The sequence below is a fragment of the Gekko japonicus genome, unplaced genomic scaffold, assembly GCF_001447785.1.
Source record: "Gekko japonicus isolate JY-2015 unplaced genomic scaffold, Gekko_japonicus_V1.1 scaffold1247, whole genome shotgun sequence".
NCBI lineage: Eukaryota > Metazoa > Chordata > Lepidosauria > Squamata > Gekkonidae > Gekko > Gekko japonicus.
The window spans coordinates 541,335-561,230 of NW_015176487.1; the positions used below are offsets into that span (position 1 = coordinate 541,335).

The 19,896-nt window shown below is 44.9% G+C and overlaps 1 protein-coding gene across 1 annotated transcript; it reads right to left on the minus strand.

Annotated features, from left to right (window-relative positions):
* Positions 1-275: 275 nt before the first annotated feature.
* On the minus strand, positions 276-18,009 carry PRPF18 (pre-mRNA processing factor 18; the record flags this gene model as incomplete). The annotated part of the gene is made up of 10 exons (XM_015427237.1): positions 276-1,437; positions 2,038-2,193; positions 6,450-6,521; positions 7,414-7,554; positions 8,133-8,201; positions 8,460-8,606; positions 9,845-9,958; positions 11,369-11,476; positions 17,792-17,815; positions 17,932-18,009. Coding segments are annotated over 10 exons (990 nt in total), but the record flags the coding sequence as incomplete, so codon positions are not given.
* Between the last annotated feature and the right edge of the window lie 1,887 nt (positions 18,010-19,896).

The following is a 19,896-nucleotide window of genomic DNA, read 5'->3' on the forward strand; positions in this document are numbered from 1 at the left end:
ATAAACACAGTTTTTCTAATTGTAGCTGAGACTTCATGAATCTTTTGACTCACTTTTAAACTGTGTATGCTTAACAATATAAGCTGCAAATCAGCATTAAGAACTCCACTACACACACACTTTGAGTATGCTAACTTGATACCATATTTCATGTTTATCTCTGCAGCCACAACGATAAGAAATCTTAGTGTTGACAGAGAAGCCTGTGCCTTGAAAAGGAACAGGACATTGCCTACCCTAGCTTGTAGTCAGAAACAACTGGAATTGTCAATCCTTTATTAAAGAAAGCCCACTGATACCAGTCCTTAAACAAACATCTTTAAATGATATTAATTTCTCCTTAGTGGACTCAGCTGCCTGGGAAATTTTACATAACTTCATATTACAATGCATTCGTTGTACAGATACACATTTAGCTTTTCGCTTTGCAGCAATCCAGCCTCAAATGTATCATGTTTCCCATTCTTTGAGAACAAGGAAACTTAAATCTTCTACTGTCAGCTATACTTGTGGTTTCAGTAAAAAGGTGGGAAAGACAACTAGCAAAAATCACAACATGGACTATCCAATCAAATTTCAATATCTCAAAAATATTCCCCAGAGACATCAGGATAGGACAGCTTTTCATAGGTTAATATATTCCAAACATCAAATGCAAATTGCTGAGTTGGTCCTTCGCCATAAAATTCCCAGGGACAGAAAGATACCCCATTTCTGGACCAAACTTCACAGCAGGAAACTTGACTGGGGTAAGTAAAGGTGTGCTTGAAATTGTACTTTGGTTTTCCTTCTTACTGCTGTAAGAGAGACTCAAAAGACAAAGATCCTCAGAGAACTGACGTATTCCACCACAGTGGGCTGGATCCTACAGACCCATTCCCAGAGTCTTGCATTAGCGAAAGGCTTCTTCTGCCAGAGGAAAAACACTTCTGCTATCAGAATGGATCAGTGGGATCCAACTCAGTGTGGGAAATGTACAAGAAAGATGTGTACTTTACCCTCTAATTAAGGGCAACAAATTTAAGCAGCTTCCAACACAGTAATAGTCAGTACAGTGCCTCAAAATCTGCAGCATCGGCCTTTTAAAAGCCAAGTGGTTCAAACTCCAAAAAGCAGACTAGAACAGATCTTTTTGACCTGCTGAAAGTCCAGTGAAAGAAAACAGCTCCATAAATACTGGAATGCCTCTTGATACAAGCCTGCAACACAGGCCCATTGTGGCCTGGAAGTTCATTGAAGTGCAGCCTGTTGAACTGAGCCCAGGCAAAACTGTTCCCCTTGCCTCGCACCCTCAGCCCGCTCTGAGGTGCCTCACAGCTCTGTCGGTCTTCTCTCCCAGCCAGGGACAATAACCCATCACAATGCATTGTACTCCACACACTTGGATGGGTCTGTTGGGAAGTGCTTCTGGCAAATGGTCATCAGCCTCTTCAGGCCCTGGAGAAGGAACACAAAAAGGGTCAGCTGATAACACAGAAGAAGCGACCAAGATGAGGGAGAGAATCCTGGGATGAAGACACAAAGCAACTTCTGTGAAAACATCTAGTTGAAAAGCTGGATGCAAGTATCTAAAATGAACAAAGTGAACTGTACAGGGCTGTTCCACGTTTAGCATCTGCTATCTGCACTGACAAATGTTGACCTCCTAAGGCAGTGATGGCGAACCTTTTAGAGACAAAGTGCCCAAACTGCGACCCAAAACCCACTTATTTATCACAAAGAGCCAACATGGCAATTTAACCTGAATACTGAGGCTTTACTTTATAAAAAACAACTCATACATTAACTTATGATGATCCAAAGTAAGGAAAGAAATCCCAAATGCTTTCATTTACTTAAAATTATTTGGCAGAGAATTCAACACTTTAATGATTGTCTGGGCCTGGCTGGGGTGATGGCACGCGTGCCCACAGAGAGGGCTCTGAGTGCCACCTCTGGCACCCGTGCCATAGGTTCGCCACCACTGTCTTAAGGTCTCTCTCAAGATTAACGTGGGTCCTTAAACTTTGAGCCTACCCTCATCATTCCTCATCTCACCTGGATGTACTTCCTCTGAGTTTCATCATTCAGCACGTGGGCCACATGCTTTGAGAAGATCTTTTCTCGGCCAGTTCGGGCATGGATGCCCACCATAGTGACACCTATGGGCCAGGGCGCATTGCCAATAGCCATCTGGAGGTAAGCATCGTTGGCCTGCAGAAACAAACAAACTGGTCAGTAAGGCACACGGCCTGCAGAGGCAGGCAAACACCAAAAACCAAGAGCTCTCATCTTCAGCTTTGACGCCCAGAGCACAAGGGATCCTGCCGTGGCTTGCTAGTTTCCATGTTAAGGACCTGAATGCTCATTAACATTTTAACCTGCTCAAGCACAGCTGGTCCTGGAAAAAAAGCAAATGCTTATACACTTTGTTTGTTGAAGTTTATCTAGATTCTTTAAAAAAGAACAGAACCAATATATTCACATGGTGTGTGTGTGGGGGGGGAGCAGCTGGCCTCACCACTCCTCCACTCTGACCAGACTGTCAGTGTTCATTCACTGCAGGAGCAACCGCCAGACCTGAATGCTGCCCATTTGTCAACTTGAAACAAGACCAGGAGCTGATTGTGGTACAAACCTAAGACTGTTAATATTTAAAAAGCTGAAAAAAACACCAAAACATTCATAGTCCCAAAATACAATCGAAACAACATTCCTGAAGAGTTTAAAGGCCACGTTAAGAACAGATTTGCATTACTAAGTTCGAAGAACTGTGAACTAGAAGAACTGTGGGTTGAACCCAAAGATAGTATGAAGGAAAAATGCGCAAAGATTATTCCTGTAGCCAAAACAAATGAAAAGCCTCAAGGGATGACAAATTAAGCCCTTAAAATTGACTAAAGACAGACGAGAAGCAGAAGTAAAAGGTAACAGAAACAGAATCAGAAGTCTAAATTCAGCGTTCTAAAAACTTGCATGTAGAGAAAAAGAGAACTATTATAATAACCAGCGTAATGAAGCAGAAGAGAACAACAATAAAGGAAGAACAAGGGATCAATTCCATAAAACCCAGGAAATCTGAGGGAAACTTAAAGCACTGTTAGGTATGCTGAAAGATCAACATGGAAATACATTAACTGAACAGGACCAAAAAAAAAAAAAAAAGATGGGAACAATACACTGAAGAACTATACAGAAGAGATGAAGGGAAGACAGATTCCTTCCAAGAAAAAATCTTTTGAAGAAGGACCTGCAATTTTAGAAAGTGAAGTGAAAGCTGCACTCAAAGCAATTGGGAGAAACAAATCATCAGGCATAGACATCAATGGAGCTTTTTCAAGACACAGAAGAAACGGAGTCCATCAAAATCTTAACAAGAATATGCCAACAAATAAGGAAAACAAAACAATGGGCCACAGACGGGAAACACTCAGTTTACATTCCAATTCCAAAAAAGGGAAACGCTTAAAACTGCAGCAACAACTATCGGCCCATCATATTAATTTCTCACACGAGCAGAGTGATGCTCGAAATCATACAACAAAGATTGTTACCATATATGGAATAAGAAATGCCAGATGTTGAAGCTGGATTCAGAAAAGGAAGAGGCGGGAGAGATCACACTGCGAATTGATGGTGGTTACTGGGATATATAAGAATTTCAGAATAAAACCAGGCTTGTGCTTCAGAGATTACAGCAAAGCTTTTGACAATGTGGATCACAATCACAGAGTTGGAAGGGACCATGTAGGCCATTTAGTACAACCCCCTGCTCAAGGCAGGATCAGCCTAAAGCAAGTGTTCATCCAGCCGCTGCTTTAAGACAGCCAGGGAGGGGGAGCTCACCCTATGATCTGTCCATCTGCTACAGCCAGGCAGAGGGGCTCAGCCAGTGGGTTCCTCAGCTGGAGACCCACACTCCCGCCAAATTGTCAACACCCCTATGTGCCATGAGAGTGAGTGTGGGGCCAAGGGTGCTCAACCGGGGTGGTAGGGGGGAGAAGTTGCTAAAACTCTTTCTGGAGCAGGAGGAATCTGAGGGTGGTGAATTAGGGGGTGGTGGGGAAGCATCCAGCTCCTCCATATCCCAACTCTTTGGGGCGGCTCCCACCTCCAGTCCACCCCTCCGCCAGTCCTCTCAGCGAGCATGTTCCTGGGGGGGGGGTGCTACTTGGCCCCCCACAGCCAATCCTCACCTACCTTGGAAGGCAGGAGGGGGGCAGCCCAGGGAGATCCTCTGTGAGCTTGATGCCTCTAGCTTGCAGGGGGTCCATTTGACACTGTCCTGAACCTGTGGCTGTGATTTCCCCAGAGATCACTTTCCTGGGGGCATCACACACAGCCAATCCTCACCAAACTTGAAGAGCAGGTAGGGGGACATCCTGGGGAGGTCTTCTGTGAGTCTGATGTCTCTAGTTTGCAAGGGGTCCATTCGACAGGAGAAACTTCCTAACTGTAAGAGTGGTTGAACAGTGGAACAGTCTGCCTTGGGAGGCGGTGGATGCTCCTTCGCTGGACGTTTTCAAGCGGAGGCTGGACGACCATCTTTCGGGTAGGTTGTAGGTATGTAGGGCTATCTTTCAGTATACTCCTGCAGAGTGCAGGGGGTTGGACTAGATGACCTGCAAGGTCCCTTCCAACTCTAACATTCTATGATTCTATGACACAATCCTAAGAGAGCTCTTTCCTGGGGGCACCTGTTTTGGGGGGCTGTAACTCAGCCCCCCTAAATCCAACCCTCACCAAACTTGAAGGGCAGGTACAGAAGACTCTATTGGAGACCTGCTGCGAGTTTGGCATCTCTACCCCACAGGGGGGTCATTCTACTGCACCATGAATCTCACGAACGATGAACCAGTTCGTTAAACAGAATGGTTCATAGAAGTTCATCGTTCGTGAACCCCCACAAACCACAAATGTCCCTTTTCCTGGTTCCTGGCCCGTCCCTAGCCATTACATCTGATTGTGGGTGTGGGTTTTTTAGGTATTTTGTGTTGTGTGTCTGTGCGTGTGTGTGTGTGCTTGCAAGCGTGGAAGTCACAGGGACTTCTGGCGACCCCAAGTAGGGCTAGGACATTTCAGAGAGATGGCTTTGATATTACCTGCCTCTGTGTCCCAGCCCTGGTATTCCTTGGAGGTCGCCCTTCCCAGCACTTGCCAGGATCAGCCCTGCTTGGCTTCCGAGATCTGGCGAGATGGGGCTTGCCTGGGCTATCCACGTCAGGGCTACATCTCATTGTTTTGCTGCGCAACCTATACTCCGGACAATCAGCTAATGTTAGGACAGAATGTGGAGAAACAAAATGGTTTCCAATTGGCAAAGGCATCAAGATAACGATGTATTGTATCTCCCTATCTCTTCGATCTGTATGCAGAACATATTATAAGGAAAGATGGATTAGATTTAGATGAACATGGAGTGAAAATTGGTAGAAGAACCATTTGAGATAATGCAGATGACCCCACTTTTCTGGTAGAAAGTAGTAGAGACTTGAAACAACTACTGATGAAGGTTAAAGCAGAAAGTGCTAAAGCAGGATTACAGCTGAACATCAAGACGACAAAAAATAATGACTACTGGGGAATTATGTGAAAACTGGTGGAACATTAAACCATTTGAATTAATGCAGATAACACCACTTTTCTGGCAGAAAGTAATGGAGACTTGACTAAAGCAGAAAGTGCTAAAGCAGGATTACAGCTGAACATCAAGACGACAAAAAGTAATGACTACTGGGGAATTATGTGAAAACTGGTGGAACATTAAACCATTTGAATTAATGCAGATAACACCACTTTTCTGGCAGAAAGTAATGGAGACTTGACTAAAGCAGAAAGTGCTACAGCAGGATTACAACTGAACATCAAGAAGACAAAAAGTAATGACTACTGGGGAATCATGCAACCAAAAGGCTGACAATGAAGAAACGGAAATTGTTCAAGATTTTCGATTCCTTGGCTCCCTCATCAACTAACAGAGAGACTGCAAGCAAGAAATCAGAAGGAGGTTGAGACTGGGAAGGGCAGCCATGAAGGAGCTAGAAAAGATTCTGAAGTATAGGGATGTGTCACTGGTGACAAAGATCAAGTTCATTCACGCCATAGTATTCCCCATCACTCTGTCTGGGAGTGAAAGTTGGACAATGAAGAAAGCTGACAGGAAGAACATCGATTCATTTGAAATGTGGAGTTGGAGGAGAGTTTCAGGGATACTTCTTTTTTTTGCTGTCAAGTCACAGCTGACTTATGGCGACCCCGTAAGATTTTCAAGGCAAGAGACATTCAGAGGCGGGTCGCCACTGCCTGCCTCCGTGTCATGACCCAGGTATTCCTTGGTGGTCTCCCATCCAAATACTAGCTTAAACATGCTTGAACGCATTCTTTCCTGCTCATCAGTAAAGAGATCATTCTGAAGAGTTAAGCTGGTAAAACGTCACACACACACAGGGCATGAACACTGTGGACAGTACCTTCACATACTCTCTTTGTAGCATGAACTTGATAATATCAGTTATTGATTCTTTGATGTCTGCAGGAATATTCTAAGCAGAAGGGAAAAAACAGAGATCAAATAGGGAACAGGTGAGCAAAGTAATGTTTTACATAGCCCAGCTCAGTACCTCTAACATCTGTGAAATGCTATTGTGCTGAATTAAAACCGGAGAACACTTGAGTAAGGAATTACCTAGCCTCAGAGGAGCCCTTCCACTTCTGTGTAGGGTTACCAACTGACCTGGAGAAAAATACTCTCTTCCTTTAATAGTGACTTAATGTCTGGAAACGGGCACTCAATGCCTTTCATGGCTCGGAGGTAAATCACCTCATAAATAACATCCTCTTAAAGGTAAAGGTTCCCTTGCTCAAAAGCCAGTCAAATCCGACTCTAGGGTTGCGGTGCTCATCTCCGTTTCAAAGCCGAAGAGCCAGCGCTGTCCGAAGACGTTTCCACGGTCATGTGGCCAGCATGACTAAACACCAAGGCGCATGGAACAATGTTACCTTCCCACTGAAGTGGTACCTATTTATCTACTTGCAATTTCTTGCTTTCGAACTGCTAGGTTGGCAGGAGCTGGAACTAGAGACGGGAGCTCACTCCGTCATGCGGCACACTCGGGTCTCGAACAGCTGAACTATCAACCTTCCACAGCCTGCAGTTCAGCGTCTTAACCACTTGAGCAATCCTCTTAAACTGCCCTTAAAAGTTCAGGACAGTTTTTCTCCAGACAGTTGGCAACCTGAAAAGTATGCTGGTCATTGACCCATTCCAGTCAGAAGGAGACAAGGTCAGAGTCATAAATTACTCAGAGACGCAACAGACAAGCTCCTCTACAATCCTGCATGGCCCACTCATATTTGATGCAGAGATGTGGCAGAATTACTTGCAAGCATGATGCACTCCAGAATAGACACTCAAAAAAATTCTGCAGCGGTTACCCTTTTCCGAAGTTTTCTGAACAGAGGTCTCAGGTACGATTCCGTCTGCTTCTGAGTGGCACTGTTCAGCTTCCCCTGCACCCCGCGTTTCACATAATCCTCTCTGGCATTTAGATCCTTTGCCCAGACTCCAAGAAGGAACTGAGGAAGATGAATATGTTAAGGCCACACTGCCCCACAGCAGCTAAACAGACTCCCTCCATCATTATCACCAATAAACAATGTGCACAATCCCAGGAGAGGGAATTTCTGGGAAGCAAATGGTAGACAGTCTAACTCTTTTCCCACTGACAACTTTTCCTCCACAACCTTTCCTTTTGCTTACCAGGAAAATGGGAGTGACGCTGCAAGCTAAGAAACTGGGGGGGGCGGGGGCAGTGGGTGTGGGAAGAGTCTCTCTCTCGCCCTCTCTCCCAAACATCTAGTTCGATCCAAAGTGACCAAAAGGCAGAGGAATCCTAGCTAGCTCTAGAGTTTCACTAATTAAGGAAAATTCCTCCTGAACATATGGGCTACTGAAGGCACACTTCTTTGGAATAGTTTGTCTTGCCTTCTTGCTTCAGTCTCTCCCAGCAATTTCTGAATGGTCAGCTCCCCTTAAGCCAAAGCAAGCATACTAAAATGAACATCAAAATACACAGAAAGTTTGCAACACTTTGTAACCAATTATGCCCTGTTTTGGTTTCAGCTTAAATATTCTGACAGGTTCTGCTTTTTACCTTCAAGAATTTGGTTATGATATCCATGTCTTTATGATCATCACCTTGCCCTAAAGATCTCCCCAAAGCCTGGAAAAGAAGATAAAAGATACTTACTATTTATTGGCATTTTCAACCATTCCCCTGCCTCAGAATTGCCATATACTCCCCCCGCATGGCCAGAAAAGCCAGAATGTACAAAACAGAAAGCCTTACGGAATCATACCAAAGTCTTTCCCATTTACTTCATTTGTACATGCTGCAGAGCCCAGTTTTCCTTTGAGGAGAGTGTTAATATGTTCTGAGCACAGGGTTTGGAAAAAATCCACACTGTTTGTCCTACACTACCTCCAGTTCTTCAATGGTGGTGTTCTCTTCATGGACCTTGAGATCGTTCTGAGTATCGTCTTCTCCCGGCTCCTGGCCACCGACAATCTCGTTTAGATACTGCTGGTCAATCTTATCCAAAGCAGCCTTCAGGTCATTTCTCAAGCCCTAAAGGCAAGAACAGAACCGACAGTTCTAAGTATGTTAACCTGGAAAGCACCTCACATTCCAAGCCTTCTAACAGGGTCATGGGAAATGTATAAAACAGCCAGCCTTGCCGTTCTTTAAGGGCTGAAAAGATATGAGGCTGTCTGCACATACGTCATATAACAGGGCAGACTAAGTCATCCACTAGGGTTTTTTCCAAGTGTGTGTGGCTGCTATTTTAAGCATTAGGGGATGGTTTCTCTCTGGAGACGGCTCATCAGGGCCGTAGCCAGGATTTTTTACTTCGGGGGGGGGGGGCATTTAAGTAAGTCGGCGGGGCACTCTGCACACACACCCAGGCTGTGTCAGGCGTGACGAGAGAGTAAAAGTTGTTGTTGTTTTTCAAGCGGTGAGAGATAGAGAGGCAAGAAGTGAGGGCACCAGCAGGCAGGGCAGGGAGACAGCTCAGCCCAGCCATGGCACACACAGGAGATAAGATAAACTGGCTGGATGGGAAGTCAGGAGGCCTGGGCAGTAACCCAGCCCCGAGATGCCCCACGGTAGCTACGGGCCTCCTGCACGTTTGTGTGCCCCCACGGCTGAGATTTGAGTGGATGCTGCATCCTGCAGCACCATCGTACAGAGGCTGCTGGAAGTACAAACTGGGCCTGAGCCTTAAGGCAGCAATAGGCTCATACCATGAACCACAGCTTCTGTCCCCTAAAAAAGTCTACACTGAACATGCCGTTTAGTCAGTAACGCTGACGACTGAAGGACAGGAGTAGATAGGCAAGCCGGGGGTGGGAGCACAGGCTGAATCCCACTGCCCAGGTACAGTGGCATGGATGGGAGGACCAGAGAGAGAGAGACACTATCCATTCCCCTTGGAAATGGAGAAGGGAAGGTGCCTTCTGGAGCTTGCAAATGGTTTCCTTGCAAGCTAAGTGGCACCAGGGGTCATTTCGTAGAAAAAGAGCTAGGGGGACTCATTAGCATAACTCATTAGCATATGCCACACCCCCTGACATCACCGGAAGTGTGTCCTCCCCACAGCCGGCGGCGACCTCCAGCGGGCACCAGCAGGGAGCTCCAGGCCCCGCCCTCCCGCACCTCACCCGGGGGGATGGCGTCCCCCCGCGTCCCCCCCCCCAAATGACCCCTGAGTGGCACAAAGCTTACACATCACTACCAAGCAATATGAACATACTTTGCCTCTGGCACATGGTCATAGTTCCTTCAATGATCTACATTGGACTGACCTTGTTCACTTCTGGCGCCAGAATTTCAATCTTTCGTAACCGCTGGAAGGCATCATAATCCGTTTCTCCAAACAGCCTGACGGGCTCACCCCTTTCTCTCAACCGCCTAATGACCTGCAAAAAGTCAGAACATCTCCTTTAGGCAAACCCATAGGAAAATAAGACAGATAAGGCCATCCTTTTGCTTTAGTCTAAAACAAAGCCCACAGATGAAAACCCTAAGTAGTAAGCCAGTAGTAAAACAGAAGTCCCTGGTTATAAAACTCACAGGGCAATGCAATTCAACAACACCTTATCCTGTGAAAGATTACTGAATTTGCAGTAGATACACCCAACTGTGCCCAATGATTACAAAGACCTGCCATTTACACAAAAATCAATGGACAAGCAACTTACATCCTTAACAACACTGAACAAGTCACATTCTGTGCTTAAGAACTGGATGGCCTTGGTGAGGATATACAACAGCAGTTAGAGATGTCAAACACTGTAGATAAGTAGACTGCCCTTTGGCAATCATATCTGAAAACTGGATGGTGTGGATATATTATTCTAGATTTACTAGAGGCTGGTGCAGATGGAACCATTAATCCCTACCTATTCAGAATGCAAACCCCCTTCTACTTTCATCACAGCTGAAGGGTACACAGGCTCCAGGGTGAAGACTATGAGTGGATCTTTTGATAAGCATATGGAGCAGAGGTCCATCAGTGGCTATTAGCCACAAGGTATAGATAGGGGCTCTGGGGCAAGTGATGCTCTGTCTTCTTGGTGCTTGGGGGGGGGGGGTCAACAGTGGGAGGGCTTCTAATGTCCTGGCCCCACTGGTGGACCTCCTGATGGCACTGGTATTTCTGGCCACTGTGTGATACAGAGTGTTGGACTGGATGGGCCTTTGGCCTGATCCAACATTGGCGTCTCTTATGTTCTTATGATCTCTGTTAGCCATGATTTAAAAGCCACAACCTAATTATAATTAGCCTTGGCCACAGTTAAAAACATATCTTACCTTTTAAAGGTAGAATTTAGAGAACAATGTTTTATCACTGTTTCCCCCATGCTCCCATGTGCCATCATGGGGGGGGGGGGATGCATGTCAGATGCTGTCAAAGTATAAGTGTTCTATCCTTCACCTCACATCAGTAAGTTATCTTGCCCTACATAAGGAATGATTTATTCTGGGTTCAAATGGTGCCACCAATTCACTTTAAGAAAGGACACATCTCATTTCCTTCAGTGGAAATTCCGCAACCAGTGTGGTGCCTGCAAACATCATATTCATTCCTGAAGGGGAGAAAAGCTCCTATTCTCTCAACTCCAACAAAGGCAGGATCATCATTCATCACAGATAATTCATGGTTCAGTTGGAAGGAAGGCAAAGGAAGTGGTTGGAAACATATATACAGAGATAAAAGCTATCCAAGTAGATAATATTTAGCTAGGGTACACGTTTCCTAGATTTCTATAGACATTTGTCAGCCACAGAAGGCCCCATATATGGTAACTCCAGAGAGATGTTCTTACCTCTTGCCTAGAAAGAGTCATAGGCAACTTCTCCTCTGCCAGCTCTAACTCCAACACTGGATTGGGAGACACCATTTGCTTTTCCTCCTCCTCTTCATTCTGTTGCACCTGGGAAGCAATAGGGAAATCCTACAGTTTTAAAGCTTTTTTTAACACACAGGAACATGGACAGCTCTTTAGGGCATCCCCTGAGAACACGCAACACAACAAATCTGCAGAACTGAACGAAACTTCCAGGAATTGCCTCTGAAATGGTTTGGCTTGAAGGTGAACCCTCACAAACTGCACTGTCTTCCAAAGAAATTTCAGATATCTGTACTGCAGAAAGCAAAGTACAGAAAAGCTAGAATTTCAGATACATAAAAGGTAAAAAGCTTCTACAAAAGGGGGATGTGTCAAATACACTTAGTAATTCTAAATACGGTGTAAGATCCAAAACACAGTGCAAAACTCATAGAATATTCTTTCTTCTCTTCCCCCCCGCAAAAAAAAGCCTGCTAGGCCCATTGAAGTACTGATCAGGAGGGTTGAAGACTCTCACAAGGTGGATCTAAGGGTGTGGGTGTGGGTGTTAGTTAAGTCCTGTAAAGTCGCTTCTGACCTTATGAATGAATGAACGCCAAACTATCCTTTCATTGAAAGCCTTGTTCAGGTCTCACGAACGGAGAGCTGTGGCTTCCTTGATTGAGTCAATCCATCTCATGTTGGGCTCTTTTTGTAGCAGGTACTCCTTTGCATATGCGGTGGCGCAGGCAGTAAAAGCAGCCTGCTTAACATCTGGCCGAACTACGTTTGAGCCCCACCGTGGCTGGAGTGAGCTCCCGGCCGATATCCCAGCTCCCGCCCACCCAGCGGTTCGAAAGCCCGTTAAAGGGCGAGTAGATGAATGGGAACCTACCCTTAGAAGGGTAGGGGGCACCCTCCTCTCATGAGGTTGTGGTGTGCGGCGGAAGATCAAGGCAGCGATGGCGGCGAAACAGCGACGACGGCGGAGTCCTGGCAGCAGAGACGGCATGGCGAGGCGCGACGACAGAAAAACCAGTAGAGTGATCCCTGGTGGCCAGCAGTGAAACAACGAAGCGGCCGTCGTTGGTAGCAAAAAGAAGCGCGCGACGACGTCATCTCCAGGCGCGGCGGAGCCGGAAGGACACAAGCCGGGGCCAGGAGGAACGAATGCGCGCGCCGAATGCAGCTACCCGCCGGAAAAAGCGCCACAAAGAAGACGTCCCGCTGGGAAGAAGGTCTAGAGGAAACAACTGAATGCCTAAAGAAGCTGGAAAAAGAGCCGCCGCCACTTGGGTGCTGGTAGGGCTGTCCCACCCCCTCCTATAATGTGGCTGTAATCAGGGAAATAATATAAATGGTGACTAGCTCCGACCTGTAAGCCGCTCAGAGACCCCTGAAAGGGGGTTCGAGTGGGATATAAAGTCTAATGTATAAATAAATAAATAAATATTAGGCCACACACCCCTAATGTAGCCAATCCTCCAAGAGCTTACAGAGCTCTTCTTACAGGAGCTACTGTAAGCTCTTGGAGGATTGGCTACATTAGGGGTGTGTCGCTTAATATGCAAATGAGTACCTGCTACAAAAAGAGCCCTGGACCGTCTTCCCCTTTTCCTGCTGCCTTCAACTGTTCCTAGCATGATTGTCTTTTCCAATGACTTGACTTCTCATCATGTGACCAAAGTACAACAGCCTCAGTTTGTTCATTTAGGTTCCAGGGAGAGTTCAATTCGATCTAGAACCCACTTATTTATCCTTTTGGTGGTCCATGGTATCTGTAAAGCTCTCCTCCGACACCACATTTCAAAGAAATCTACTTCCTTCCTGTCAACTTTCTTCATTGTCCAGCTCATACAGAGTGATGGGGAATACTATGGCATGAATGAACTTGATCTTTGTCACCAGCGACACATCCTATACTTCAGAATCTTTTCTAGCTCCTTCGTGGTTGCCCTTCCCAGTCTCAGTCTCCTTCTGATTTCTTGGTTGCAGTCTCTCTGTTAGTTGATGAGGGAGCCAAGGAATCTAAAAACTTGAACAATTTCCGTTTCTTCATTGTCAGCCTTTTGGTTGCATGATTCCCCAGTAGTCATTACTTTTTGTCTTCTTGATGTTCAGCTGTAATCCTGCTTTAGCACTTTCTGCTTTAGTCCTTTCTGCACTTGCTGCAGTCTTCGACATCTCCTCTTTTGGAACTGGAATGTAAATCGAGCATTTCTAGTCTTTGGGCCATTGTTTTGTTTCCCATATTTGTTGGCATATTATTGTTAAGATTTTGATGAACTCCAATTCTGTAGCTTGGAATAGCTCTACCAATATCCCATCTACTCCCCGTGATTTGTTTTTCCCAACTGTTCTCAGCGCAACTTTCAATTCACTTTCTAAAATTGTAGGTTTTTCTTCAAAAGTTTTTTCTTTGAAGGAAACTGTCTTCCTTTCATCTCTTTTGTACAGTTCTTCAGTGTACTGTTCCCATCTTTTCTTTATTTTGTCCTTTTCAGTTAATATATTTCCATGTTCATCTTTTAGCATGCCTGTGCTTGAAATTTCACTTTCATTTCTTAGGTCTTGTAGAATAGATCTCTTGTTCATCCTTTTCTGTTGTTCTTGTTTATTTCTTTACACTGGTTATTACAATTTGTCTCTATGTGCAAATCACTGAAATTCTGCATTTAGACCTCTGATTCTATTTCTGTCACTTTTCCTCCTTTGCTTCTCATCTATCTTTAGCAATTTTAAGAGTTTCATCAGTCATAAATTCTCTAAGCAAACACTACGCTAGAATCAAGATTGCCATAACTTATTGCTGTCAAGTCAAAACCAGGAAGTACTACAGGACATCATGTAAAATCAAATGCTTTACAACACCTCAGTCAGTTAAATCCATAAAAATCCTAAGAGATATTTTAAATTCATGACCAAACAGAGATCCAAATCCAGGCTCATACACAATAACCACCTGTTTTACAGATACAAACACACACACACACACACGTGTATATTAGTCAACTAGAATGAGAATATCCATTGTCTATTATCCTATGTTGCTGTAGGCCTTCTTTGTGAAATGCACTTGTTGAGTCCAATTATTGAAAATAGACCTATATTTCCAATTGGCAGGACAACAGCTATTCTCCACAATAAAGATGGGCAATGACCCCAGAATTTCAGCCACCTATACAAAACTCTATGTGCAGGCAAATCCTCTGGGGAAATGTGCTGTGCATGTCCAGGACGATTCCAGCAGCAAACAAAAATCTCCCAGAAAATAATTATTTATACAGTATAGACTTCTCACATTCATTACCCAAAACAATATTTAAAACCACATACTTATAAATCATTAGACGTATTTATCTCTGAAAGAAAAACTGGTGAGATCACCCAGATGGAAAAAGAATTAAGCCATTGCATAAGCTGGACTCAGTTACAAGCAGTGAGCAAAAAATATTGTTCTGCTTGCTCAGTGCTTCCTCTTTATAAGCAACTCAAGCAGTCTAAGCAAAGCAAAAGCACCTGCATTGCCTAAGATAGTCTTCTGTCTCTTAGATACGTTAAGACAGTTTAAGTGCAGAAATCTGGAATGCTCTGTTAACAGCATTTAAGCAGGCACAATGTTTCTTAGTTGTATGTATATGGGAAGATCCTTTGGGAAATCCGTTCCATCCACACTCCTATCTCTTGATTCTGACTTCTCTCCAAGGAGAACACTAAGGATTAAACTGCTACTAGATATTATAGCCACATAAGCTAAACAAAAGTTGCCCTCCTACTGCATATTACTGCCACAAAAGCTAGCTGCTCTGCCCAAGGAATCCTTTTGCATTTTAATATATTCGGGCATCTATCCGATTTAATCCTCAGTGCTCTTTGTCCATTCATTCCTCTTGAAAGAAATAAGGAACTTTTTAACCATGCCACACCGTATCAGTAAAGCTGTAGCTCCACCCACACTGTCCCATGGAGTCCTTGCCCCCCCCCCCGATTTGGCAATAAGCCTTGTTTGTATAGAAGCAGTAATCCTTTAGCCCAGGGGTGTCAAGCATAAGGCCTGAGGGCCAGAACTGGCCCATCCAGGGCTCTTATCTGGCCCATGAACCACTGGTGTGAGGGAGGGAACAGGAGGCTGCTTGGGGGAAGCGAGTGGGCAAAGCCACTCCGATTGTGGCTTCAGCGAGGCTGAACAACCTCGTCTGCAGCAGTCAAGAAGACCCCTTTGCTTCAGTGGAAGCTTCACTGGTAAATTGGGAGCCACTGCAGCTGTATTCATGCCAGCTCAGGGTTCCAAAGTGAGGTCGCACGCCTCTCCGCTCAGCCTGCAGCTCTGGGGATGCTGTCCTGGACGGCCACAGAGATCAGTGTTTGCATGTGGGGGGGGGGGTGTACAGATGACCCTCTGCTGGGACCTGCTGGCAGCCAGTGCCATCACTTAATTTGAGGCCCCTCATGCAGCAGCTATGCTTTGGCTCATTAGGGGGCCTTCTTTGGCATGCAACTCAGTGGTTGGGCCTCCCATCTCCACAGACCACCCAGTGGCCTTCATCAGCCTTCCTGGGGGGGGACAGTGCCTGGGGGCTTCTGTCACACACGCAGCCTTCTGCACGTGGTGCCTGCTCCCCCATCAGACAATCTGGCGGCCTTCAGCCTGGGGCAGTTGCTGCCGCATGGGGGCAGTGTGGCTTGCCAACAATCTCTGGCGTGACCTCCCAGCATCACCTCATCATGTTCAGATGTGGCTGCCGCCGCACAGGTGTCTCTAACTTACCAGGCTTTGCTTGGGCCGGGTCCCACCATGAACATGGCCTAGGACCTGGTCTGCCCCCCCCCCCGCTTCTGCAGGCAGGGGGTTAGTTCAACTTGTCTTCCCAGTCCCCTTCCATGGTGGTTCGGGGGCAGGGGGGAGCTTGCAACACCCAGCCACTTCATGGTTTTACCTTGGGGCCTGGGCTCACAGCATTAGTGGCGGGAGTGGGCTGGGGAAGGGGGTTGCCTCCCTCCAGGCAGCACGGGATCATCTGCCCAGCTACACACCACTGGGTCTCCAGTCTGCCCTTGCAGATTTTCCTCTGTACCCCACCCCCCAGCCCATGGGGTCTTGTGGTGACGACTCAACAACTCAGAGCTTCCCAGCTGCTGTCCTTTATAAAGTTTATATCTCTGGTACCTGGCATTACGTTTTATGGCACATACATGGCCCGGCCAAGTCAGTCACATTTTATGTCAGATGCGGCCCTCGTAACAAATGAGCTCGACACCTCTGCATTAACGTAAATCTTCCAAGAAAATACAATCTTCTACAAAAAATAGATTTTTTTTTCCATTTCAGCTCTCCACTGGTGTCTCCTCTGTTATTTTTATGCTTCTCCAAAGAGACTGAGGCTTTTAAACGTAGGAAATGTCTCAGAGGGACTGAATACCAAAAGGAACTTTGGGCAACTTGACCCCAACCTCAACACGGACCACTGCATCAATGCTGAGCTGAATTTAGTACACCTGATGGAGACACAGAGCCACCTTCACAAACGCCAGGTAGATATAAGCAAGCATGGCCAGCTCCATCATGAAGCAGGATGAGGCTGGCTCACTTTAGAAACATATTTTGAGTTCTATTTAAAGCCAGCAAATTATAAAATGTTTAGTTTATTCCTATAATCTCACTGCCGTTTCCTTTACCAATTTGAATATTTGTTCCAGATACCAAAAGGTCTTGGCATATCTCTTGATGAAGGTGGGTGGGTCACAAAACATCAAGAAGATTTTTGTCAGTTTCGTATTTTGGGTGCACTATCCAAATTGACCAAGGGAGCTTTAACTCTGAAAGCTTCTACCCCCAGAAATCTTGTCAGTTTCTAATGTGCTGATAGACTTGAATCTAGCTGTCCAAATCAGCATGCTACCAAAAAATTTGGATTTGCTGCAAGCCTCCCATCTAACATAAGTGACTGAATTTACATTTTTCCTCCTAACTTAAACTGTTATCCTGCTCACAATGAAACTGTTTTTTTCTGAAGGGGAGGGGAAGCTGCCTTCCAAAGGACCCATTCATTACATTTACCTAACTGGGGGGAAATACAAGCTATGTTTCACTGTCTTTGAAGAACTAGATTAAGAAAGGCAGGTATGAACAATCACTGTGCGAGTTTGCCAGCCTTTTAAGCAGCACCAGTTTCAAAAAAGCAGGCCAGCAGGCCAAAGTTTGGCAGCTTCTGCTACGATTCAGTAAGGTGGTTTTTGTTATGTCAGATCCACTGAACATGCCTGGTGGAGCACAACACTTTTAAAAAAGCAAGAAGAGCTTTATTCTTAAGCAGCCTCATGCCCTCCAGAGAAGAAGCCAAACTACAAACACAAATCCAAGAAACCCGCAGATCCATGCATGCCTCTTTCTGCATTGCAAAGTGGGTTGCAAAATCATACCTCTCCCGGTGGCTTCTTTACAGGCTAAAGTGCAACAGTGACAGATTGGACAAAGAGTTATTAGCAAGATCTTTATCATCTATGGTCAAACAGATCAAGCAAACCTAACATACATGCCAAAATGAGTATTGCCGTATTACCTTATAGCCACATCTTTCAAAATATGCCTCTTCTTCCTTCTTGGCTAGTTCGCTGCGTTTAAAGTATTTCTTATTTCCCTGAAAGACAGGAAGTTAGTTTATTCAGTAAGAACCCATTTAACACTTTAGATTTCTTCTTTCAATACTGTTAAACAACACCAGGGGGAGGGGTCAGATCCACTCCCTAAGCCCTCAATAGCACTGGGTACCAGTTAACACCCTGCAGAGAATATTGACTTCTGTGGTGTAAATTAACTTTTGAACATAAGTTACTTCAAGATGCCCAACAATACTAAACCTACGGCAAATCAAAATATTTTCAGCTACGACATTCTGTGCCTTAGAAGTAAGTACAGTAAAAACTTTATTATCTGGTACTCACAGGAAATAAGGCCTGCAAGTTAATCAAAACTGACAGATATTTGTATGTATTGCTTTGTTGTGCCCTCCTCGCCACCCAGAGGAATTTGCCTGGCCCCACTGGTGGACCTCCTGATGGCACCTGGTATTTTTGGCCACTGTGTGACAGAGTGTTGGACTGGATGGGCCTTTGGCCTGATCCAACACTGGCTTCTCCTATGTCCTTGTGCCACAACCAAACCCCATCCCATTGGGAGTGCCATGGCAAGAGCCCTCACGCCCGGCAGCCTCTCCCAAGCCACAAAGCCGTCCTACAACAGCAGGCAGACAAGCAGTCCAGGTGCCTAGTTAGAGATGTAAAATTTCCGGAAATTTTGAAGCTTGGAAAAAAACCCGGGTTTTTTCCAGTTTTTTTCAGAAAAAAACGGAAATTTTCAGAAAAATTGAAAAAAATGCTACATTAGCACTTCTTTTGTCTTTTCTAGATTGAAAGTCATTCTGTTACATTAGGAACATAAAATATGACTATGGACATTTTTACTTGGCATGAAATTATCACAACTAGCATATTAAAAATATAGTGTATCCAAACAATTATTTCAAACAGAATACCCATCCACATGCAAAAACAAAACTGAAACCTTTTTATTTTCTTCTGTCAATAGCACCTCCTAAAAGAAGAAATGCATCTTGTTCTTGCATTGGAGAGTTCAGTTTGTAACCTAGAACTTGTTTGTCCTCAGTGCACAGAAATTAGATCAATCTGATACCATATATATACCATATATATGAGAGAAAATATTTGGAAAATATTTGAACACCTTGTCTTAAAATATTTTATTCATCATGTTCCATAATCAATTTTTTTTCTTTTTTTCCCATTTTTCCAATTTTTTAAAAAAAGGCTTCAGGAAAAAAACGGGGGGGAAACAGGTTTTTTCCAAAATTTTCCAGTTTTTTTCCGGGCCTTCACATCTCTATCCTAGTACACATCCAGCAAAGGTGGCTCCCAGCAGCTCAAGGCAGGTTGAGAAGGATGGAATCACCTGAAGATTATCTCAGCTGGTAGCATGGGCTCTCAGAACCCCAGCAATGGCCAGAGTATCAAAATGTCCAGCTGGAGAGGAGTGAGTGTGGTGCATGCACATTGGGGGGGGGGGGGGGCTGGGGGTGTTTGGTAATGGCAGCTGATGGGGAAGAGCTTGCCCTCTGGGTGATTGACAAGTTAGCTGAGAAAGTTTGTGTCCTGTGACACCTTTAAGACCAACAAAGTTTGATTCTGGGTATAAGCATATACCCAGCTTACATAAAAGCTTATACTCAGAATAACACTTTGTTGGTCTTAAAGGTGCCACTGGACTCAAACTTTGTTCTGCTGCTTCTGACCAACATGACTACCCACCTGAATCTAAGATGGCTGAGAGTTCTAAATAATCTCGTGCTGGATAAGAAAGCTTTTTATTGCACTATGAATCTAATTTAGTTCGTTGAAATCAAACAAAAGTCATACATTTGGGGTAGGTTTCACAGGCACAATGCTACACACATGCTAACTTAGCTGCTGTTGCTCGATGGCAAGTTGAACAGTTAAAAAAAATTAAAGGA